This window comes from Morone saxatilis, unplaced genomic scaffold (genome assembly GCF_004916995.1).
Source record: "Morone saxatilis isolate NCDOM2014 unplaced genomic scaffold, NCSU_SB_2.0 Contig3, whole genome shotgun sequence".
In the NCBI taxonomy this organism is placed as follows: Eukaryota; Metazoa; Chordata; class Actinopteri; family Moronidae; genus Morone; species Morone saxatilis.
Window position 1 is genome coordinate 18,004,061 of NW_023339873.1, and position 24,102 is coordinate 18,028,162.

Genomic DNA, 24,102 nt, shown 5'->3' on the forward strand with positions numbered 1-24,102 from the left:
CCTCATTTCATATTTCCCCTGCTGGATTATGTCCCTCTGTCCGATTGATTTGACCCAATTGTCTCACATCGGAGGGTTTGGGATTTTGTCTGTGCGTCTGATTGGAAAACAAGGAGTCCCTGCAGCTACTGGGGCCGACTGGAGACTCAGAAATTGCGCTCAATTCAATTGACCACATTGATTGCATTCATTGCTGCCAAGGTTAGTGTGTAACCCCATTTAATAAAGTGACCATGTCGGTGGCCTTGTGTTTACCTGTCTGCACAGACTGGGACATTCGGTATTATCATGGTTCAACAGAAACACAAGAAAATACTATATTATAACTTAATATATTAAATTCTGTTAATTTATTTATTGTTTATATTTTTTATTTCCATTTAGTAATTCATTGCTTCCTTACTATTTTATGAGAAGTATCTACTATAAGGCGGTATAATAATGGTATAAAAAATATATATGCCATATAATATAATACACCTCTCAGTATGACAAAGTTCAATATCACGACCAACCCCCAAAGCAACAATAAAGTTGAAGCAACACCAATTCACACAAAAAATTAACATAAGCTTCACGAAGGCAGGAATGATTGCAGGAGCTACCTGATAAACAGTGTACAGTATATGAAATTTTCATGACTCACTAAACAGATGAATGCATTATCATAAAGGATGAGACGCAGAGAGAAGCACGTGAATTAGATATTTCTCGTAGTTTTTAATATTGACACTACAAATAACATACTGTAACATTATGATTACCGAGAGACCACCTCAGACAACAGAACATATATATAAAAAAGTAAAAAGTTTATTGAATTGAAGCTGAGATGTTATGGGTGTGTTTATTACTCAATAAATTTGAAGTAATACACAAGTTTGAGCACTGTGCTTTTATTATGAAAAGCAGTGTTGTGTCCATTGGCCATTTTCTGTTATGTAATTAATGGTAACTGAGTGTGTACTCTTTGTTTCACCTCTGCACTGGTAAGAAGTTATATATTAAGTGAATTTATTATAGATATGGTCAGCTTCAGTGTAGTGTCTGATGCAGCAGGCCTGGCATGGATTTGTAGAATGGTTTCATTTTCCCCCTCATTCACAATATATTGCACAGTGGACGTTCTCCACATCATTTGGTTCTACTGGTTAACTTACTGTGAGGCACTTTGTGACGTCTGCTCTACAAAGGTGGTATAAACATATTTTTTCCTTACTATTGTGTTTATCATTTAGATGTGTGCTTGCAAAGCATCTAAATTGCTTGGCCTTTAAAGGTTACTACCACAACCATGCCAGAACTTCAACGAGAACCTAATGAAGCTTCTACAGTCACTTAATGCTTCATTAGATCAAGAAGGATCTAGTTGTGGATGTTTCGCCTGCTGGCTTAAAGAATGCCGATCCTTGAGAACGTGATGACATTTGTCATACTGAAGTGACATTTTAAAAGTGGCAATGAACTGAGATGGGGAGCCATGTTGCCCAAAGTAACCTTTTCTTTCAAAGTTCTTTTTGTACTGACATTTTAAGGGATCTCGGGATGATGGGATGGGGGTGGGGGTGTGCTTGAATTTGGCACTTTGACACCGGATATGGAGAATCCTAAGCTACCTGGGAGCTAAGGGAGGGATTTTCCGTTTTCTCTGAGATTGGTTGAAATCTCCTCTAGTATTCCTATTTAATAGAGAGGGAATGAAGACCACCTGTAGAAAACTGCTGGACTGATTACTGTGAACATCCTCACTCAAGGTCAATATCCTACAATACAGCACCACTGCAAGTCATAAAGCAAATCATTTATAACAAGGAATGTACCAATTACAGGTTGCAAAAAAGTATTACACAATTTAACAACTAATAATTGCAAAACCAATGTTTTAATTATATTAACACTCAAATGAATATGAGTCATGAAATACTTTAAAAAGGTTGATTACGTGCAACAGTTCAAGGCAAAAAAAAAAAAGCTTAAAACAAAGGTCTAATCTAAGAATATGCAGGCAAATTATTAATAAATTAAAAGAGTTTAATGTCATTAAGGATTACAGCAAACACACAATGCTGTAGAAAATGGGAGAGAAATATACATTTTTTTTGCATTTCAGGATTCCCTGAATTAAAAAAAAAAGAAATCAACACAAATTTCTTTAGTAGAGTATACAGCACTCTAAATCTCATCCACTATTGATACCTCTCATTGTTAGTGTTTTGGAAGATTCGTGTTCATCGGTTTTCCCATGGGTTTTTCCCTCCCTGTGGTTCAAGTCCTGGGCAGGTTATGGAAACATTTGGCATGTAGCCTCGGACTGGGTTCTGTCTTCCAGATTGCATTCCGCAGAGTCTTTGCAGCAAAGTAAACATATGCACCAACAACAAATAAGACAAGAAAATTAAAAGAGGCACGTAGGGCATTTCTCAAACAACATATTTGTTCTTGGTGGTTGAACCGCTTTTGGTGGCTGTGTCTGCGTGAGATTGGTAGCCAATAGACATCTTCAAGGGAAGCCCCAAGCGCTCCTTGTAAACTCTCCTGTTGACGGGAAAATGACACTGTAAGAGGATGAGGAGAATATCTTCACCGGTGATTATGAATGGAAACACCTGCCTCACCCTATGTGCGTCACAGCATCCCGGTTCTCGTAGTCTGATGTCCAGACGGCTATTTTATCTCCTTTTGTGCGGATGTTGACCACGGCTCCACAGACGTCATCGCTGTAGTCGTCAAAGGCCTCTCCAACTAAGCACAGGAGCTGGTGAGGGGATGGAGAGGAATAAAAGCTTTTTAAAACACATTTGAAATACTTCAATTTCACAAATAATATTCAGTAATATATTTTGTTTTGCTGCTGTACATTTCTTTATAAATACAGTAAGGACCAATAACCCAAACTCATTATCCCCATGGTATGACATTCCCAACAAGACCTTTCATCATGGTGAAAAAACATCATTTCAACAGACACCAGATACTAATAAACCAAATTAATTAGCACAAGACCAGATTATACTATACAAGAACATCAAATCCATGCACAGGCGGACAAAGTACAGGGATTTGGATGATCAGCCTTTGAGCTCAGCAATACCAACCCAGATCCAACACTTTGTACTGTGCATTATGGTGCACCAATATCTTCCAGAACCTGGACACTTCAGTCACACAGAATGTTGGAAATACAACCTCACTGGCTCAAGCGGCAACCTCCGTGGACGTAACAAAAACTGCAGTTCCTCTAACGGCCACTCGAGGCTGGCTTGAGTGACTGCCATCAGGCCCCATATTAAAATGCCCAACTTTACAGAACTCATGTTTACAGCCTGGTACCAAAAACTGTTTGAGTCTCTTCAGCTAAATACCGTGCTCATGATAACTGTAGTGGGCCAAGTTTTTATATAATCTCTTTAAATTATATTAGGGCTATATTAAGTTATGCATAATTCTGGACGTGGCCGTTCTAAGTGACAGGTGGGTGCTGTCACAGGCAGCTGTTTTCAGTAACCTCAGCTCCTCCAACGCTCCATGTATTTGCCCATTTTTGGATTAGATTTCCTTTGCAGGACCTGGACCAGGGCTGAGCGTAGTCCTCCACGACAACTTCACATCACAGCTCAAAAACTGTTCATTTGAAACTGCGCACAATCATTAAAAACCTCTTAAATATTAAAACATTTTGTACAGCTTCACATGTATTAAAACAATGGTGTCATTGCAAAAAAGAGTGACTCCTTTCAGCACCGCCGCTAACTGACAAGTCATAGCTGGCTACATGTCTGTATCACTGTCAGTGACCTTTAGAGCAGCAGGAGGTCTCACCACAACACTGTGCGGACTGCAGACTGAGCAGCAGGCCAATATTCAGTTGCTCTCATTGCGACCACTTATCATCCCCTCCGCATACAGTCAGTACAGTCAATAGTAGATTTTTTAGATAGCATAACTGATTTTATTGTGGAAAAGGATGCTGACAACACCAAAACAATCTGATCTGTAGCTCACTTCAATTTGAAAAAGGTATGAGAGGATGCGATCACTCATTACAGCAACTAATTATGGCTGTCAAAAGGTAATAAATGTACTACTTTGGGAAGAGGCTCAAGAAACAATAAATAGAATCACTCATTTGAACAGGACACAAAGCAGAGCAGCCAAACCTACAGTTTCCAGCCAGTAGCGGTCCAGGTCTGATCTCCTCTGCTGCTTGTTGAGTGTGATCAGCCAGCGCCCGCCGCGCTTGTTCCTCTCGTCCTCCCACATGGGTTCAATGCCATCCTGCAGCAATGGTTCAAATTGTCAATGCACGTCCCAAAACCTCTGCACCAAACCTTCAAAACAGCCTTCACAAGTGAGGTTTCAACATGATTTCAACATTGCCTGCAAGAAATATACCTGTATCAATAACCACAGGAGAAATGATTTCAATCTGACTAAAGGTGGCAAAAACGCAAACTGTGTCCAGTGGTGGTTCAATATTTGGTTAATATCTTTTTCTCAGGTTGCATTTCCGCCCTTCTACCCAAGCTCTGCCTCAACAGTACAACTCACATTTAAGCAACTTTTTTATTTTTTTATTTTGATAGATTTTCATAGCTGATAATGTTAATGATTTAATCAGTGATAAAGCACACTGATCAAAGATTACTGCCTTTCCATTTATCATCATCAACTATCTCAGTTATCACAGTATAATTAGTGGCTGCTAGCCACCTCCTGCCATTCAACTTCCTAAACTTCCACACACGCCTCTCATATTCTGTCATCAAATCTGGTTAAATGAGCTCTTTTGTGGATGAGCTCTGAGTTGGCAGATTTAGTCAGAAAAATCCTGCCCACGTCTTTCTTTGTTTGTCTAACTTCCAGTAATGATGCTGTTGTTTTGACAAAAACTCCCTCCCTCAACTGTCGACAAATCTTTCAGGTACTGTTCTGTTTGCAGGAGCTTTATTTGACTCTGTTGTCGTAAAATTCGTGCAATTTCAGCTGGTGATAAAATGGTTTTATTACATTTTCAATTCATTGCCCATTATTCTCACGGAGGATTTTGAGAGCCCCGTTTTTCAAATAACCACCAAAAGATGATTTTTCCCCCCCCGTACTACGATTCTGAATGATAACAGCTGCAATACAGTATATGAGGGCTCAGGCCTTTGCTTCTTTTGCAAAGGATGTCTCATTATGTAAACATTATCTTCCACTTTGACAGAAAAATGTTTTCTAGCTTTTTAATGGTTCTTTTTACTTTCACTGAGTCAGTATCAGAAAGAGAGAATAAAAACACTCTTGTCTTTGTACGTATTGAACATACTATACAGCAAGTGTGTAAAATATAAAGTATCTCAGCCCAAGAAAGAATATTGGCATGCAAAAATGGTTTTAAAAATGGATTTAACTATACTTTCTTCCAGATTTGTAGTCCTCACTCTCTGCACATTTACATAAATGTTAAATAAATTAAACGTACCTTAAAAAGGGAGTAATCACAGCCGGACAAGAGGTTGCTTGACAACTGGATATGGTTGTAGAGACTGAAACAAAGAGTGCACGGCATTAATGAAACATGCTGATCTACCAGTATTTTTAAAAAAAAGGTATACGGCCATGGCATTTTACTGCTTCAGTCACTCCATGGAAGTACAGGAAACCAAAAAGACCCAGAGAGATTTATTGCTCCTTACGCCCAGAAATCTTCAACCGTGTCAAACTTAGAGATGAGTCGCAGGTTGGCCTGCCATGTTTTGCTCTTGTCATTCTTGAAGAACCACAGAGACCATCTGTTGGGTGAAAACAGAAAAAGGGATTTGCATAAATGTAACAAGCCACTAATTAAACAGGAGGTAAACAAAAGTAACCAAAAGCCATTGGGCTTTGGAGCAAATGAGCGACGTATGGATGCACCTGGATGCCGCCGACACAAACGGTATCTGTAAATCAAGCTATCGCTCTCTTAGTCCAATTAATTGTGACGCCGTGTCATACTTGTTCAACGCTGAATCCTCTTATAGTTCAGCAACTGTCTTAAGCTTGAGGAATACTACAGAAAACTGTGGCTGCTGACACTACTATAAAGTCATTGTGTCAGTGGGTTTGGAAGGTGTTTCTTAAATAAGCCCACATAAATGCCAGCAAAGGACGGAATAAGTCAACCGATACAATTTGAATTCTGTTGAGTTGCACTGTATATGCATAACAGACTGTGTGATAAGGAAATATGAAAATGCAATAGTGGGCAGGCTTCTGTTTATGGCACCTTTGTGTATTCTTTGTTAAACCTATACAGATACAATGCAAATACAGACACGAGCAGTGTTCAGTTAGCTGCTATCAGAAACTTTAGATATAATCCCACTAAATCTTACCCACTGGTTCTTTAACTTGTCTTGTAAAATATTTGAATGTTTCATTATAGGCCATAATCTGAGGCAGCATTATGTACAGTCTCTTACATGGACATCTACAGGGTGGTTCTTTGCCTTACAATGCATGCTGGGATAAGCCCATGCCCCCCATGACCCTGTAAAGAAATAGGTGAGTCAAGTAAATTAATGAATGCTAATAGGCAAATGTTGTTTGACCTGTACAAGCAGCACAATAACGGTCAACATATGGGAATACTTTGCCATTGGACTTCAACCTATGTATTTCTAACCTCACAAATGAGTTGTTCGGGGTCCATCTTTTCCTTCACTTTACTGGCTTTCTGTTGAGTTTGCTTTTTCTATTCAACCCTTTTGGAAACAAATATCCTTGTGGAATTTAAATATATATAACATATTCAATCGTTGCTTATTTGTATTCAGCACAGAGGGGAGTTGGAACCTATCTGAGTATGGACTGAGAGGAAAACACTGAAACACTCTGGACAGGTCACCAGACAATCACAGTCTTACTGTGGGGAAATAAAGTTTCCAATCCAGCGGACTGCAATTGTTTGGACTGTGAGAGAAGATCCACTTTAACACTTAAAGAACGTGAATACACACAGAAAGGACCGGGCCATAAGAAACACTGCTTAACACTGAGTCACTAACTACAGGCACATTATTATAAAACATTATGTTATATATACTATATTCTTATATATCCTTAAATGAGTTGGTAGAACAAGCCCAGAATTAAAGAAACCGTCAAAACATAGTCAGTCGATTTATTTACTTTCACATAGTTTTACTTTTTTTGAAGAGTGTAGTTGAAAATGGATTTTTGCTTAAGTAACAACTCAATTGATCTGGAAAGCAAACACAGATAGATTTGGGGAAAAGAGTATTTTGCTTTTCACATGTTTTTATGGTGCGCTGTACACTATTTTATAAACTGCTCAGCTTCCTCCTGGTGAACACAGTGGGCATTGTTTTTGGTGACCCTTCAATTCACATCTCGCTTTCGCTTCCATATGAGCTGTCCACTCAGCTGTGTGGAGGAAGGGTCATTCTGTTCAATTGTGAAACACATCAGTCACTAATCTTGTCTTTGAAACTGAGGGTGCAGCCAGTACAGCCAGAGGGTGATCAGATACTGCTGTATCAGTACAAGGCCAATATATGGGATTTCTCTGTTTTGCCTCAAAAGTGAGACTCTAAGCACTCTCAATTCAACACGCAACCCAAAGCAATACATGGCTACCAGCAGTCCATGAACCAAATTATTGGAGGTAAAGCTTGATTTTTGTGACTGCGACTTAAATAAAAATGGAAAATAATTATCACAGCTAAAACTAACTAAACTTGTTTTTTTATTACCCAGTTTATACCCATGACAAGATCTGAAAGCCCACAGGGACATTCCACAAACAGTACAATATTATTATATTATATTATATATATTAATATTTGCAGAAATATAATATAATATGCAGAACTATGTTTTCATTAGTGTATAATCAACTGAGTATAGGAATGGTTGTGTTTTTGTTACCTTAGAATTAACCTTTTTTATCTACAGGCGCTCCTTTCATGGAAGCTGCCATACTAAACCACCATGTTTCTACAGTAGCCCAGAAGGGACAAACAAAACACTGGCTGTAGTAGGGGACAGTTGGTGCTTTTGTGTATTTTGCGGCCACCATAATTTCCCTTTCGCGCTTGGGAGGGGAGGGTGAGGGGAGGGAGTTTGTATCTATTACTACTAATGTTCCACCACTAAATCCTACACACTGGCCCTTTAAACTGCAGAAGTTCAATAATGTTGGCATAAAAACACAGCCAGCCATTAACAGTTATGTAAAGGCAAAGGCAAATACTGAAAATGATCAGAAACTTTCTATTTTCTCATGCTTAAACTTTCCCCTGACATTAACCTATTAATGTCGACATAATTCCCCTGACAGTGCTTAAAGTAGTTGAGCTCAAACCCACAGACATGTTCTAAAATCAGTCAAAGTATGAGCACAAATCTTTCTTAACATGATTTTTTTTAGTCACTAGGGGTTGTTTTTTTTTTAAATGATTTTCCAGAAAAACATCTCTAGAACAATATAATGTTTGATATACGCATATTCTGGATTGTTACAATATAGATAAAAAGAAAAATGATAATCTGTTGCTTTTTCTTGTTCCAGTATTTCCATTGTGCAGCCCTGAGAGACGTTTTGTAATGTATTCCTATGGAATAAGATGAGGAACTTGTAGTGACTAACAACTAAATATAGCATGTTACAGAAATGGCCGTATCTCAAAAAGTACAAGGAGTTATATCAAATGCACGGGTACCACTGGATTCAGAATAACTTCAGTTTCATTGATATGTGCTTTGATCCAATTTAAATATTATTTTATATGATATTTAACATGTCAAATGAATGGATTTTTTTGTATTTTAGAAAAAAAAATCAACTTTCTCTACCAACTGAGGCATTATTAATATGTGGAATCAAGATTTTGGACATGGTCAAGTGTAGCCACATCTCTTGACAGTTTCCAGGGCGGATTTTGTGCCTCCACCTCTAACAGAAAACAAATCTGTGGGGACATACTAAATATAGTTGTTAGTTATTAATGGAATAAATGACTGGTTCCTCTCATAGTAAGTTTACAACATGAAAAAACAACCATTTAGTTCTAACAATAGTAGTATACAGAGAGAGCTTCTGGACTTGACAGAAGAAGTCAAATCTCAGCTGAATGTGTGCTCCAATGCTCGCTTTAATGAAACTGACTTGTTCTGAAGGGGGTGTTTGATGTAGGCATCTGGGCTCACAATCTCCTGTCCGCTCTCCTCGGCTCCAACTTCATCAGGCTGGGTTGGACTTGGGTTGGTTTCCTACAAAGCAGTTAGAGGTGAGTAATACATATAAGGGAAGTAGGCGGTGGGTTTCTGTTTCCAGTGCAACCGATCCTACTTGACAGGGTGGGTCTAAGTGGAGAAATTATCATGTAACCGTAACATGACGTCGTTTTCCAGTTGTTGATTACATAAGGGGACACTTCAACCACGGCAAACATATGGTACATACATACAACATATGGTTAAAGGCAACATTTAGAAAGACCCATGGTGAGAAAAGAATAGTGTTGTGTCTCGTCTCAAACCAAATAATGAATCTCTTAAGTAAACTTAAATAATATATTCGGTGACGGAAGCGTTCATTAGTGAAACCCGATATGAACATCTGGTACACATTTCACTGTGGCGTGAAGCTACAGTTTGGCTAGCTGACTCTCCTGCTACCACTACTGGGGGCAAACAACTTTAAAAAGTGCTAACTTCATTGTCAGACACAGTTCAATTCATTCCCAAAATGTTTGTTGACGAACAGAAAAAACTTCCATTCATATAACTTATTTAAGTTGAATGATTCCCTTTAATGGCCCAGTCTTGAATTCGGCATGAATTTAACACACCAAATAGTGTTTATTAGTTTAAAAAACAACAACTTTAAACCTGACACTCTTACTATCCCACCCTCGCCTAGCATTAGCTCAATTCACGTTAACCTCAGCCACTAAAGTAACTAACTTAACGTAGCTGACGTTTCATGGTAGAGGTCAGCAGGGAGCACTGTCAACCAATTCTGACAGTTCACATTTGAGCTACAAAACTGCTGTTTGTGTTAGGTGGGTTATTTTAAACGCCGAATTCACTGGTAGTTCACAATACTCGTACTGTCTTAAATAAGTGTTAGTCGTATCTACTTTTGTCAATAACTTAAGCAATGGCAAGTTAACGAGCTCATTTTGCAATGGAAGTTGCTGCGGTTCTCATTGCAAAGGTGAACGGCACGTCGGTTAGCCATAACGTCAGCCTTAAAGTTAGGAGATCTCCACACACAAGCATTCCTCTTTCACGCTCAGGTCGTGGCACAGAAGACAAACTAGAAACTAACCAAACACCACGTGTGGTTGTCACAATGGTCACTTTCCTATCGAGGACCAATTTTTAAAATTGTTCATAAACTTTTAACGTCAACTCGCCCTGTATATACAGCGAGAGACCCCCCCCCTCCTAAATGTTTTGATAATGTTCTTTAGAGAAAGTGCTCACCGGTTCGGCGGTCGCCATCTTACAAATCTGTGTTAGGAAAGTTTGTGTTGATTGGAGGGAGCTGCGCAACGTGACGACCCCGCTGCGGACATGCGCTGTGTGCCGCCGCTGGCTGGCTGCTTCTCCGCGACTCCACCCCTCCTGCAGACGAAGGCATGGCGAGCACCGAAGCTAGAAGGGAGTGTGAGACAGAGGGCTGCAGCAAGGACGCCAAACTCCAGTGTCCCACATGTATCAAGCTTGGTATTCAAGGCTCCTATTTCTGTTCACAGGTACTGCTGCTTTCTCAGCTTGTGCGGTTCAAACGTTGGCTGTAGCCCCACGCCAAGGCCCTGTGTCTTATCACGAGGCTGCTAATTGCCAAGCTAGGTAGACATGTGTACATGGTAACCCGCTAATAACCAATTCTCTTAACGTTAACGAATGGCTCCTAGCTGTGCAGTGTTATACAGTTAGCTGCGGATGAATAATGCAGTCAGTGTTTGTAACCGGTGCTATCTGTGTACGTTAACAGTAGGCCGAGTGGGGAAACGGTCAGCGAGCTAACTGTTGACTGCTTAGCTAAAGTGAGTGACACAACGTCCCTGGTCACAGTGAAAAAGCCTCTAGTGTGAAGTTCTTGTGCTGACAGAGTAAAACTGTGAGTGACATAGTGTACACTGTTTAGGGACCAGGTATTTCAGTAATGTAATTTACTGCTATTAATGATAATTGAGTTGTAAAGTGAGGTAACGGTAATGTAGCGTGACAGATCAGTTGGTGCCACGATGTTTGATCCTGGTGCTTTTCTTTCCAGCGACACCAAACCCCAGTCACAAATCTGTCATTTTAAAGACTCCCCTCTGATCCACAATACCTCATACTTGGCAGCTGAATGTTACTTATGCAGGAGTTAATCCCCATTTAATAAAAGTTTGACTGAGCAGGACCTTTTTGAACAGAGTGACAGCTTTTAGTACTGACAGATGCCATTGTCACTGTAGGTGTCTCTTCACTTAAGTGCCTAAAGGGCTTGTAAGATGTTGTGAGAGTTGATATTGTATTGATACAGTCTGCGGATGCTGCTTTGTCTTGCAGCAGACACTGGCCTTAAAGCATTAAGCATTAAACATTAAACTACAGCAATTACACTCTCAACTCTCTCTGCAGAAGGTCTCTGTTTTGAGTACATCTAATGCAATGTTCTTTGAACCCAAAGCTTTATAAATAGTCAGGTGGGGTGGCAGTTTCAATGATCTTGTGGTGCTATGGCATTTGACCCTAGAGGTCTTTGCTGCGATTGCAGTTTCGGCTGTGCAACCTGACCCGGCTTTCTGTATTCCCTGTCTCTCTCTCTCTCTCTCTCTCTGCTCTTAACTGTCCAGTTAAGGCGTAAACGGCACTGAAATTAGTAATAATTGCCGACATGTTTGAAAGTGTCTACCTCTAGGGCACTTTCTGTGGTGCAATATCTGTCACAGTGTGCAAACAAGTAGCATTGTTTTTGCCAAAGCTGGCTTTGAATGAGTTGTGCATCAGTACAAAGTCAGTGACCATGCATGTGATTGTAAAACATTAGCTAGCTGTAATTTTGAGCACAAGTATCAGTCATGAAAATCCATGGCTCTGTCATTGTATGTCCCCATTTAGAGTTTCTTTCTGTGTTTTCATTTCCAGGAATGTTTCAAAGGGAGCTGGGTGTCTCACAAGTTGCTGCACAAAAAAGCAAGTAAGTATTCCTGATCGCTGCCGGTTCTTCTGTGCTAGAGTTAATTCACAGCATATAAATTGGTAACATATTATTTTGGACGCTAGTGCCGAAGAAAACCAACATCTGAACCTTTACACGGTGTCCAATTAGAGCTTGTTACCAAAGTCGAGAGCAGGTGTTAGCCCTTGACTGCGAACTAACACATTGGCCCCAGATGCTTCAGAGATCTTGTGCTGTGTTTTGTTTGTTTCAGAGGAGGACAAGAACCAGAATGAATCTAAGAACTGTGTGGAGAAGGACATCAACACAGACCCATGGCCGGGCTACCGCTACACAGGAAAACTACGCCCTCACTACCCACTGGTAAGTTCTTGCTGTTAAGAAAACAGTAATTTCACATATGTTGCCATGTATAATTCATTAAATAAAAAATGGATAGAATGACCCGAGTGAAGAAATACATAATCAATGCCTCTCCATTTGGTTGCATTTGACGGTGATAAACTGGTTTGCACAATTTTGTCAGCATTTTTCTTATACTTTAACAGAAAATGTAAAAAAATGTTGCTTTCTTCCATTCTGTTTCCTCCTTGGACCCTGGTGTAGACTCCCATGAGGCCTGTGCCTGGTGACATCCAAAGACCTGACTATTCAGATCATCCCAGAGGTAACCATGCTGCTTTCTTAATGAAATATACCAGAGATAGTCTTTCATAAAATAAGAGGTTATAAGTATAGAAAGTAGTTCCAGTCATCAAATACTACGTTATTCTCCCGGCAAATTTGCCCAGAGACATTCACACCGCAGTGCTTATGGTGTGTTTTGATGTCAGATAGTCTGTCCGTCCATCTGTTTGTGTCTGTCCTGACACACAGCAAGTGCAGATTGTCATGAAATCTGTCATGGTTATTCCTGGTTCCCATTCCCAGATGACCATTGTTAATGATTTTGGTTACCCCTCAGTCCTGCCTCTATTGCCAACTCTGGCCTAAATGTCTATTTACAGAAAACATATCAAAATGTACTGCTCTGATTGCCATAGAATTTACCGAGCAGACTGATGCTCTGGTGAAGATCAGTGCCTTTGATTTTAATTACCCTCAGGACAAACTGCAAATTTAGCACCACTAACAGGAAGGCTCTAATAATAGCTAAAATCATCAGTATTTTCCTTGTTGTGTTCAATACTTTCACACTGTGGGATGTAATGATGGCTGTTGGCGGTGCTTCACACTCTGTGTTGTTATTAAGTAAGAACTCTGTTGTATGGTATAATGATGGATAAAAAGAAAGCATATTTATCATCCAGTGAGCACATTGCTCACCGTTCACAGCTCCAGAGTGGTGAAAACTAAGAGACTTAACACTCAAAATCTACCAGAGCAAACTCACTTTATCACCCTAATTACCAACGGATGGAAGTCTACAGTGAAAAGAAATGGGGGTTCTGTATTTTGGCTCTCACTCCAGCGCACTGTGTGTCAAACCATTAGCTCCTGTCTTTTGCCCCTTTGATTGAGCCAGTCAAGCTAACTGCTCTTGATGAGGGGCATTGTCTGACTAACAGAAAATAAAGACAAAGATGTGAGTATTCAGCTTTTTTATTTAGGTTACACATGGTTAAATTAACCGCATTAACTTGGAGGCATAGTACAGTGTTCTTCCTGTATGAAAATAATGGGAAAAAAAAGTCTAACTAACCAACATCACCACTTAAATGTTCTATGTAAAAAGAAATGGTGTGTTTGTTCTTTAGTAAAAGAGAAAAAAAGCAGAGTGCTCTGCTGTGGTGTTGTTGTTAACATTATGTTTCCAGCAGCAGACCACTGGAACAGACTCTCTGCTGCAACTTTGGCACTGGAGCTCCGGTTAGGTTAGTCTGTGGGTTAGGTGTACATAGTATTCACAAAATACACCTTTGTCTTACACGCCGGGTGCTGCACTGTGCCCTCGCTGTTCAGTTCCACCTTTCTGATCCATCAACAGAACATAATTAACTAAAGTTATTGCAAAATGTATTAACATTTTTGGCATTTGTGACTCGATATAGAATCATAGAAAATACAAATCGTGATTCTTAAGTGGGTCAGTGTTTTCACCCCCACTATTGCCTTATATAAATACAGGTGCTTATCCAGTATAATAGGGTCATCACTATATTGGTGGGAGACGAATCCTAAATGAGAACTAGTCAACTTTCTGAAGAGTGAACAATTAGAGATGCACCTCTGAGATTCTCAGACACATTTTTTTTTAATTCCAGTACTTCAGCATAACAGTTAGCCATTGATGGCATAGATTTGTTCCACGTGAGTGCACATTCTGAGTTGCAAGCTGTTGAAGGCCTGTCTCAGTGTGTTACAATAGTCTGGACAAAGCGGTCATCCATGCTGGTGTTTTATATAACTTTTTGCATGAATACACAGATAAGCTGATATGTCTTGTGCTGTTGGCTAAAGAATTCAACAGGATAGTGTGCACCCCTTGTAGGCAACGCTGAAGACAGAGAACCGAGAACGCTGAAGAGAAGAACTACAGCAGCACAGTGAAAACTGCTCCCTACTAAGTTCTTAAACACTTCTTTGTCACTAGTTTGTTCTTCATTTAGCCTATGTGAACAAAATGATGCCACGGTACAGTTGTTTTATCACAGTTTTCCTTTTAAAAAAGAAACCACAAACATGACATAACGAGGTGCCGTCACTCCCAAACAGCTGTCTGCAATGAGTTCATTACGTGGTTGGTGCAAGTGGCTTAAAGCTGTAGCTGCATAATGATATGTTCATTCTCAGTAGGATTGGTAGTACTAGAATCTTTTCACTGGAGTGAAATTGATTGATTTGAAGCGTGTACATTGTAGTTGCATGCTGTTCCTCTTTTGCTATTTTGACACTAAATAATCATTTCATCATTTATTTTAAGCATGTACCTTTCTCCTAATAATATTCCTTTCAAAGCCGATATTGAAAACCTTAAACTGGAATGGATTTAGCTATGTTTAACAGCCCAGTAATCTCTCACTATAATCTCTTGCCACCATTGGCTTTAGATTTATTGCAGGGGAAAGTAAACCTGCTGACAGAGCTGCTGTCATGACCAGTGTGCTTCTTTGGTGTTAATTATTAGTCACCTACAATTGTAACCTGGCTTATTTACGTCTATTTCTCTGGGCAAGCCATTCATTGTGCAACCATGGCAACCTCTGCATCCTTGTCATCTGACTGCATAGATCCATACTCGGGTAGTCATGGTTACAGTCTCCTTTCATTCTCTTGTGATGCCTTCTCAGGGACTGAGGCACAATTGTTACTGTCTAATGTGTTTTTTTTAACACAGGACTGTTATTGAGGTGAACTCAAATCATTTTTGTAAAATAAAATGTTAGTTATTGCCATTAATAAATGTCCGAGACAGTTGACCTTACCATTGTGAAGACATAATAATGTGCACACTGATTTTCTCATACTTTGCTTCTTTCCTGAGCAGCTGTATCAAAGCGTAAGTAAGTCCAATTGATTGTTGCACTCACACTGTGGGCTCTTCAGGTCAGAAGGAGGGCTGTATTTGACTCGATCACAAACCTGTCTAAAGTCCATGTTGCTAGGCAACTGTCCATGGTCATCCAGCAATCATCTTGTTGAGTTAATAAATTATAAATGAGTGAATTGTTGATGACTCCAGTGCTTTGACCAACATGTACTGAAATGTTGTCCTAATATGCTTTTCAGTCCAAGAATAATGATCTGATCTTGTTTAATCTGTAGTCCAACTGCTTGTAGTCTTAATTCATTGCCAAGCTGACTGCACTGACAGTAACACTAACAGTCCTGCTCTGCTCCTCTGAGCTGACAGTGTGAGTATCATTAGAGTCTGCCTCTGCACAGGTGCTGATGCTGTAGCTTTTTCACTGCAAGAGCAGCTAGTTACCCATAGTACCATAGCGCTGCAAGCTGCTTTTACTTTTGTTAGAAATCTTTCTATTTAATGTAATTTAATATAATATATGTATGTAAAGTATAATGAAAGAAACAGAGGTTAACTAACGAATGATAACAATCATCATGTTACTTAATCTTTATGTTCAAATTAAACAATAAAAACGTTATGCTGCGTTTCCACTGCATGGTACAGCTCGCTTCACGCCTTTGGTACCAGGTACTGTTCTTGATTTTGTCTGCCACTGCAGCTGGCAACCCCTCAGTGTCGGTGGGATTCTTTAGACGATCGTCATATGACATAGACGATGCCAGGTGAAACTGACCGTGACATCATCTTCAGTGCAATCACACAGGAACAATGGAGGATATGTTTTCCTTTTGAGATCCTTTTATTGGCAACCAAAGCAGTCTTTACTTTGTCAGTTGATCATGGTGTGGATTCCCTCAACCAATCTGTGGTCAAAAATGAAAAACACAAAAGACCAAGTGGATTGGAGCCAAGCTGTACCATGCAGTGGATACACGGCATTAGACTCTAGACTCAGCTTGTGTTGAAGAGGATAGGTTTTGTTCTTTGAAAAAATAAATAAAAAATGAATTCTTCTGTTGATTCATCGTTGAAAACTGAATCTCTCCTCACTTGTACTCACGGTCTGGACTTGAGTCAATTGTGTACTCTTTTGAAGCTGCCAGGAGTCAGACACCACAGAAGGTAAAAAGTTAATAGTAAGGGTGACGATGCCAGATGGCTTATTGTCAACTGTCACTTGTGATGCTAACCAAAATCTATTAGGAGTATGTGTATCCAGCTGTGACGGTCGACATTGATGCTGCGTCTAAAAATTGATAAACTCTACGACAGCTGCTTCGTGAGGTCCTATTTGAGTCAGTCACACGATGTGACATGTGAATGATGGCGGACGTCTGTCTTTGTTTCCTTCGCGCAGGGATATCTGAGTCTGAGCAGTTTCTAAAGGGGACGTCACAGATCAAGATCCTGTCTCCTGAGGACATCGAAGGCATGAGAGTGGTGTGCGAGGTAACAGAACTGACGTCATTTGAGTCGCTTTTCCCGTTTAATGCATTGTGGTTTTGACATGTGTGTTATTTGCAGCTGGCACGAGAAGTCCTGGACATCGCAGCCATGATGGTGAAACCGGGCATTACAACAGAAGAAATAGACCACGCTGTGCATCTGGTACACACACACACACACACACACACACACACACACACACACACACACACACACACACAAAAAAGATAAAGCTTTTCTCCTCCCCAAATATAATAAATATAATAAATATCCCTGCTCATCCCTAAATATGACCAACAATATGCCCTCTTTTTCTGGGCCAACTATCAGCATGTTTGTCATTGTGAGAATGTAACCATGCTTACTTTAGCATTAAGTTCAAAGCTGGTGTGGCTGTAGACTCTTAGTCTTGTTTAAACCTGTTTAATAATTGTTGCCGAACAGACGTTGCTAATAAATAATGGAGCAGTGAGTATCTTCATGTAGATGAAGCTCCCTGCTGTGAAACATCAAGTCAGCTTTAGTTAAATATTGTACAATATTGAAGGCGGACACGCTGTCATGTCGGTCTTATCTAATACGTTCCGTGCACACAGGATTGTGGAGGATTGCGATGCCGAAAAGCTGTGTACAGATACAGAACTTACCAGCTGCATTAAGCTGTAAGACAGCTACATGAGGGGAAAGGGGGTCACTCATATTTTACTCATTTCTTGCAATCTCTCTAACCAACACACTTTGTCTGTTCAGGCTTGTACAGCAAGGAACTGCTACCCCTCCCCACTCAACTACTACAACTTCCCCAAATCCTGCTGCACATCTGTCAATGAAGTCATCTGCCATGGCATCCCAGACAGAAGACTACTACAAGAAGGGGATATCCTCAACGGTATGCTCATTGCACACATCATAATTTTGTCATTTTGGACCCTAGCACCAGTTGTTTGTCTCATATCTGCCACTGCTTTAAAGTTTCATCCTCCATTTGTTATAACTGACCAAAAATAAGAATTGTACATTTTTATATCTTTGTTAGAAATCCATTCTCAATATCAAACCAAGTTCTGGGAATAGTTAAGCAGTGTTTGTACGTAGGGGAAATGTTTTATTAAAGAGAATTGGGGGCTGGGGGCTGCCTTCCTCTGTGACAAATGATTGTACCAGCATCCTGAAATTTTGTCAGCGGGAGTTTGGCCAGTTTTAGCCTCTTTTATGAATATTTCTGATAAGGCGATGTCTTCCATCCGCCACTCCCCTCAGAGCATCTGATGGAGTACTTGCCAGCAACTCATCTCTCGCTGCGTGGTCCGACAAGACAAATTGTTTCATTAACCTTTACCAGTGGGGACTTGCTAGTCCCATTCTCTGCTCTCTATATTTCTTCTTAAGTGGGAAAAGTCCCACTTTGCCCACTAGCAATTCCAATTAATCAACAGTTTAAAAAAAGGGGACATTTTGTTTGGCCTTGTAAATAGGTTGATTTTTTATGAAAATGAGTTTAGCCAATGCACGCCATTATGTTTCATTATTCATAAGTGTATTTTCTTTGTGTTAAACATAATGGAATTGTTTGTCACATAGCACAATGGTTCTGACATATTCATCATATTCTTCATCATCTTACTCTTATCCAGTGGACATCACTGTCTACCACAACGGTTTCCATGGGGACCTCAATGAAACCTTCTATGTTGGAGAAGTGGATGAAGAAGCAAAGAAACTGGTCGAGACAACATATGAATGCCTTATGCAAGCCATTGACTCTGGTAGGAATTCCAACTTGATTCTCTTTCATTTTAATAATCTGAAATGTAAGTTTTAAATGTCTTTAAATAAGATTTTGACTGGTCTTAAAAGTTGATTGGATTAATGAAGGTAACGGTACTGAATAAAGTTGCATTTCTCTAACTTTTAAATGTGTTTCTGAGTAAAATGTGTATTGATCATGCTGTAAATAACTACAGTAAAACCAACATGGTCCAGTATGGACGTAAAATAGATCTTAAATTGCATTCATAATGGTCTTAAAAAGTCTTACAGTTAACCTGTTGAAACCTGCAGAAACAGCCCAACCCCACCTGCACTGCACTTTGTATAGACTTGCATTGTATGGTTGTTGGGGTAGGAGGAATATCAGATATTGGTATCAGCATGTGTCAGTCCACAATTAAGAAGAAATTGAAGTACACACAAAGGTTGATTAAATTTAGCAATACCGATAACATAGTTACTGTCCCCACCAAGAGAGCATCTACCAAGCAAGTGAAGATTGACATGTTCATCATTCATTTTCCCAGGCACAAGATAGAATTTCAGTCTTAATGTTAAATCTAAAATGGATGAAGAAATGATGAAAGTTCTCAGAATAAAGAGAAAAAAGAAACATTTCTATTTCCATGACAACCAAACAACTCCGTCTGCTGAGGAAGATTGTGTGATTGAAATCTGCAGAGCAGCGACTTTAAAGTGAGGTGAAATTGAAGGGCTCCTCATCAGAAACGTTGGTTTTGTTGCCTCGTCTGCACTACATCAGCATCAGATTTAAAGAAAATTCAAATAGAAGAACAGCCTATTACCCTCACGCTTATTTCTTGGCTTCCTTTTTTTAATTTTACAGTGAAGCCTGGGGTTCGCTATAGAGAACTGGGGAACATCATCCAGAAGCACGCTCAGGCCAACGGCTTCTCTGTAGTGCGGAGCTACTGTGGTCACGGCATCCACAGACTCTTCCACACTGCTCCCAATGTGCCACATTATGCCAGTGAGTAGTGACATACCTGCCACCGTACATGCTTTGAATCTCTGAAGAGTTCCCACATGTTCTCCTACAACAGGATGATTTCTATGTTCATTAATTTCCCAGAAAACAAAGCAGTTGGAGTTATGAAGCCTGGCCATGTGTTCACCATTGAGCCCATGATATGTGAAGGTGAGTGTAACTGCTTTTGTGTGAACAATAGGGGTAATTATAGGGATAATAATAATTTGAATTGGTATAAATAGGACATAATTGCCTTAATTAGGCTGCAGCAAATATCACAGTTAAGAGACACCAAAACAAGAATAAAATGATAACTTCTTTTTCTAAGCTGAGAAAAAGCTGTAATCTATCTATGAACACTTTATTCTTCACTTCATCTGACCAAATGTTAGGATAGCATAGATTTCTAAGGATAACAACAAAAATATTTCCGTCTACGTCATAAAGTTAAGTTTTTTTTACAATGGCAAAGGTTCCTCAGATGTGGTATTGATAGCCAGAAACGTTGAGACTCAAAGCTAGACAGAGAATGAGGATTTGATGCTGTTAACTGGCTCACAAGGGGTTAAACAACGTGTGATACAGCAGACCCAGTCATGCTTTAAAACAGGTCATTAAAATCCTAACAAGCACTTTATACCTCACCTGTATCCAGTGCCAGGCCTGACGTGTTTTGTTTCTACAGCAGTGTTTAATTGATGCCAGTGTTTAATTGATGCCAGTGTTTAATTGATGCCGTGTGTGTGCGTGCGTTTGTGCGTGACGTCTCAGGTGGCTGGCAAGACGAGACGTGGCCCGACGGCTGGACGGCAGTGACCAGAGACGGGAAGCGCTCGGCTCAGTTCGAACACACCCTGCTGGTGACGGAGACCGGCTGCGAGATCCTCACCCGCCGCCCCGAGGACAACGGTCGCGCTCATTTCCTGAGCCAAGTGTAGGCTGGACCTGAACGCACCAAGGACTGGACTCTCCAGACAGAGACACCCAGCACCTCTGGGTCTCTCTCACTCACACACACACACACACATGCGCACACACACATCTGAAACAAGAGGCACCACTCCTAGAGCTCAGTTTAACTGTGGCTCTCATTGTTCTTTGAATTAAATATTGGTTCCTCGAATTAAATGGAAGTACTTGAATGTGTCTTATATCAAACGTGGATCGCTTTATTAGTGAAAACAGTGTCCTCTGAAGGAAAGAAAGTATTTATTAGGTTTTGGTTTTGCTTCGTGGTCAGGCATGACATCAGGCCGGTTTTGACCTCTGGGTCATGTCAGAGTTTTTACTGGCTGGCTAGTTGTTGTCTGTGGTGTGTGGAGCTCAGGGCGAATCCAACTCTAACCCAGGCTTCGCTTCATTTCTCTTAGCCAATGCTAACTCAATCAGACTTCCTAAGAATTTCCCAGAGATGGACTGAAAAGTACCTGGAAACCTGGTCAACAAGTCTCACAAACTCAACAACTAGCAACTCAAAGCTTATTTAGGATAAGGAAAATAACACAAGGCCAAAAAAACGAAAAGATTTCAGCCAACGAAAACCATCCTCTGGCGGCCATATTGGATATTTTCAGCTCTAATGAAGCAGAGTTTAACAGCACATATTTAAAGGAGTTGTTTTAGCGAAAACAAAAGATAGATGAGAAGATTAATAGCACTATCATATACGTACTTTCAGCATGTAACTAGAAGACGTTAAACTTAGCTTAGCGTAGGGACTGTAGGCAGGGAGAAACAGCTAGCCTGGCCCTGTCATGGTTAGCACCAGCATCTCGACGGCTCAGTAATTACGTTGTATCATGTTTGTTAAATTTGTGCAATAAAATTACGTGCAAAATCGACTATTTGTTGTATTTACAGGAGGTTTCGTAAGCGTGGCCAAGAGATAATCTGGCACACAACCCCTCGTAAAACCTCAATTTGTCATTTTTACAAACTATGGATTAAACAAATGACATATACGGTTTTAATTAGTGCGCTTTAGAGGTTCTGGTTGGTGGATTTTGTTGCCTTCAGACAGTCAGGTGCTGTTTCCCCATTTCCAGTCTTCCTTTATTCTAAGCTAGGCTAAGCGAACAGCCTCCTGGCTGTATCTTTGTATTTAATGGACAGATGTGACAGTTATAATAATCTTTTCATCTAACTCTTAGGAGGAAAGCAAAATTAACATATTTCCCAGCGTCTGTAAGGGTTTGGAAAGGAAAAGAAACAATCACTTTATCACTTATCTCTGTGGTATGTACCTGTTGACGTGTCCAGTAGAAGCACTCTAACGCAATTGTTATATCCTGAACGTGGCTATTATTAGTGCACAGTCAGTTTTCCAGTAGAGGACGTCAGCCCTGGTTGCTAGGAGAATTGTGACGCAACCGCAGATCATCTACATAGACATCCAGAATGAGAACAACGACATTGAGCACAAAGTCGTTCTGAACTTGTTAATCCTGCTCTGAGGAATACTCTTTACAGTGTCTCATCATGTTTCCAATAGCCCTGGTGTAGCAAATTGAGCCTTAATGTGTGAATCTAGGAATTAAAACTTGCAGAATATCTCGAGGCACGTTAACTGATGTTCCCTCCCCCCCCCATCTCGACAGTCACCATTTACCTTGATGTGGGGATTTTCCTGGTGTGAGCAGCATTCATTATTTCTACATTTTCAGAGGACTAATGTGATCACAGTTTCTCTGCCATCTTTGTATTTCTTCTAATGGAGTAATAAATGACTCTTATGTAGCTCTGTGTGGGTGAGTTTGTCCTTGAATAGATTGGAGATCTAAATCCCAAAAGTGGTTTAATTCTCCAGCCTTTTATTACTGGAAATGAAATGGGTACCTGTTAGCCTTAATGCCTCTTGTAACTCAGTGGAGTGCAATGATTGTCTAAACTGCGTTTGGGATTTGATTTTGACACATTAGTTTACTTCAACTTTGACTGTATCGGTAAACTTCCTAATGTTAGTGAAGGTTGTCTGTGCTTCTATAAAAATGACTTTAGGTTCATAAACATGATTTCAGGAAAAAGTACACCAATTTAGTCTGCAGTTACGTACACAAGATTATTCATGGCGCCATGGAGCGAAGTTGGTGGTAGTTGTTTTGATGCAAAATGCTGCTTCAGTTCCAGTGCAAACCTCGGTGATTCAGCAGAAATGAATGACTCAATAAACTGCTAGGATGTTATAAATGAGGACCGCCATAGCACATCAATTAACAACGATATAAATTTGATTATATGGCAGCCATTTTGACCCGCTATAGCAGAAAAAGCACAACTGTAATAATTACCAGTTTCAGTAAATTGCTTAATTCTTAACCTTAAACTCAAAGTGGTGTCCTTACAAAGTGCAAAACACTAAATCATCACATGCATATACAACACAGACGCCTCATATTAGCACGTTTCTTCGCCTGTTACTAAACATACAGATCAGACTGGAAATAAGGACAAATAAATACATTCTTTTCCTTTTGATTTCTATCAAAATGTTGCAATGTACTGAAGTGTCTGACTGTAAAATGGTTCAGTGTTAAGCGCCTTCCAGCATTACAGTAATACTTTACCCTACTGTTGTTTAGACGATTAAAGGAATGGTTAAACCTTTGGGAAATGCACTTATTTGCTTTCTAGTTGGAGAAGATTGTGGGAGCACGGTAAATATGAAGCTACAGATGGAAAGACGTAGAAACAGCCAGTCTGGCTCTATCCAAAGTATCCTGTTCTTTCAATCATAAATCAAAGCGTAAAAACGTCAGTTGCCATTTTACAGAGGGTCATGTGCTGGAAATTACAGAACAGGAAAATTGAATTAATGCAGTGAAGTAAGAACCCCTTTTTTGCCTCGTATAAATGCAGGATTTACTAATTATGTCAAAGTCAGACTCTTATCTATACTTACATTCATGCAGCGTATTCAGTAAACAAATTATTTTCAAAAACCATTCATCAGGAGGTCATCATCTCAAGCACTTCAGAATAGATTGCACATTTCCTCTCATGGCTGCAAGAATTACGAGGGAATGACCATGACGTACAGTTGAGAAGTAGTTCCTGTTTGACAGCTTCATTTGATAGTATTTAAATTTAAAAATACATTAACATTATACATTGGGATTCTGTGATAAAAATATACAACACTGTGATGCAATTGTAAAACGCTGACATTTATGCCAGGTTTTAATTCAGTTCAATTCAATT

At 39.9% G+C, this 24,102-nt stretch overlaps 2 protein-coding genes across 2 annotated transcripts; one reads left to right on the top strand and one right to left on the bottom strand.

Annotated features, from left to right (window-relative positions):
• Positions 1-799: 799 nt before the first annotated feature.
• eif4eb (eukaryotic translation initiation factor 4eb) lies at positions 800-10,596 on the bottom strand. The gene is made up of 7 exons (XM_035674698.1): positions 10,480-10,596; positions 9,155-9,258; positions 5,679-5,774; positions 5,465-5,528; positions 4,162-4,275; positions 2,616-2,755; positions 800-2,535 (listed from the first exon to the last, which is right to left on the bottom strand). Exons 1-7 carry the CDS (start codon positions 10,495-10,497, stop codon positions 2,421-2,423), a joined length of 651 nt encoding a protein of 216 aa, XP_035530591.1. The 5' UTR covers positions 10,498-10,596; the 3' UTR covers positions 800-2,420.
• On the top strand, positions 10,589-22,641 carry metap1 (methionyl aminopeptidase 1). The gene is made up of 11 exons (XM_035674697.1): positions 10,589-10,751; positions 12,136-12,187; positions 12,423-12,532; positions 12,776-12,836; positions 17,056-17,147; positions 17,223-17,306; positions 17,895-18,033; positions 18,779-18,910; positions 19,762-19,905; positions 20,008-20,073; positions 20,677-22,641. Exons 1-11 carry the CDS (start codon positions 10,635-10,637, stop codon positions 20,841-20,843), a joined length of 1,164 nt encoding a protein of 387 aa, XP_035530590.1. The 5' UTR covers positions 10,589-10,634; the 3' UTR covers positions 20,844-22,641.
• Positions 22,642-24,102: the final 1,461 nt, after the last annotated feature.